Below are 1,160 nucleotides of genomic sequence, written 5' to 3' on the forward strand. Positions count from 1 at the left end.
GGGTGTGGCTGTGTGTGCGCGCCTGCGTGCGTGCGTGCATGCGTGTGTTTACTGCGAGCAGGCATGCAGCCCTATGGAAGCTGGGCCGGGAGCAGAGACGCAGGGGCCTCAGACACTGCACCCACAGCCCCGGGGGCTGAGAGGCCCTGGGAGGGGGTGACCGCAGGGTGGGGGCCAGACGGTGCACCAGAGGCTGATGGCACCCCTCTCTGCGCACCCCCTCGGGCCCCCCACCAGGCTCTGGGGAACAAGCAGCTGGCCTTCCAGCAGCAGCTCCTGCAAATGCAACAGCTGCAGCAGCAGCACCTGCTCAACCTGCAGAGACAGGGGCTGGTCAGCCTGCAGCCCAGCCAAGCCTCGGGGCCCCTCCAGACCCTTCCACAAGGTGAGTGGTTCCCCCTCCCTACCCACCCCCCCGCCCTGCCCGCAGCCCTCAGTGCACCCAAGGGCTGGCATCACTGGCTTCCAGGGGTGAGATGGAAAGGCTCCTGTATCCCTGAGGCCCTGCCCCCTCTCCCCACTCTCTCCCACAGCAGCCGTGTGCCCAACAGACCTGCCCCAGCTGTGGAAGGGTGAGGGTCCCCCCGGGCAGCCCGCTGAGGACAGTGTCAAGCAGGAGGGGCTGGACCTCACTGGCACGGCCACCACCGCTACCTCGTTTGCCGCACCCCCCAAAGTCTCACCCCCGCTCTCCCACCACACCTTGCCCAATGGACAGCCCACTGTGCTCACACCTCGGAGAGACAGGTATTGGGACTGTTGGGACGTTAGGGAGGGGTGCTGCAGACCGGGACACCCCCGGGCCCCCGGGGATTGCATACAGTGTGGGGGCTGGGAGGGAGGGGCGCCCAGGGACCTGGGAGTGTATCTCTCTCCCAGGACACACAGAATTATGCTAGGTTTCTGGGAAACCTGTGTTAAGGACAGACACGCCACCAGCAGGGGAGCTGGGGCTGGGCTGCTGGCTTCTTCAGGGTCCCTGACCACCACCTTCGTCCCCTCCCCTAGCTCCTCCCATGAGGAGACCCCTGGTTCCCACCCTCTCTATGGACACGGAGAGTGCAAGTGGCCTGGCTGTGAGACCCTGTGTGAAGACCTGGGCCAGTTTATCAAGTAGGTGTCACCCTGCTCTCCTTCCCGCCCCCACCCCCCACCCCCGG

The 1,160-nt window shown here is 66.1% G+C and overlaps 1 protein-coding gene across 1 annotated transcript in view; it reads left to right on the top strand.

Moving 5' to 3' along the window:
- The window catches only part of FOXP4 (forkhead box P4), a 43,817-nt gene that overhangs the window by 28,025 nt on the left and 14,632 nt on the right, over positions 1 to 1,160 (top strand). The window contains exons 6-8 of the mRNA XM_015572152.1: positions 238 to 385; positions 534 to 747; positions 1,009 to 1,113. Of these exons, the coding sequence (XP_015427638.1) occupies positions 238 to 385; positions 534 to 747; positions 1,009 to 1,113 (467 nt within the window). The remainder of the gene's footprint in view (positions 1 to 237; positions 386 to 533; positions 748 to 1,008; positions 1,114 to 1,160) is intronic.

The sequence above is a fragment of the Myotis davidii genome, unplaced genomic scaffold, assembly GCF_000327345.1.
Source record: "Myotis davidii unplaced genomic scaffold, ASM32734v1 scaffold167, whole genome shotgun sequence".
Taxonomy (NCBI): Eukaryota; Metazoa; Chordata; class Mammalia; order Chiroptera; family Vespertilionidae; genus Myotis; species Myotis davidii.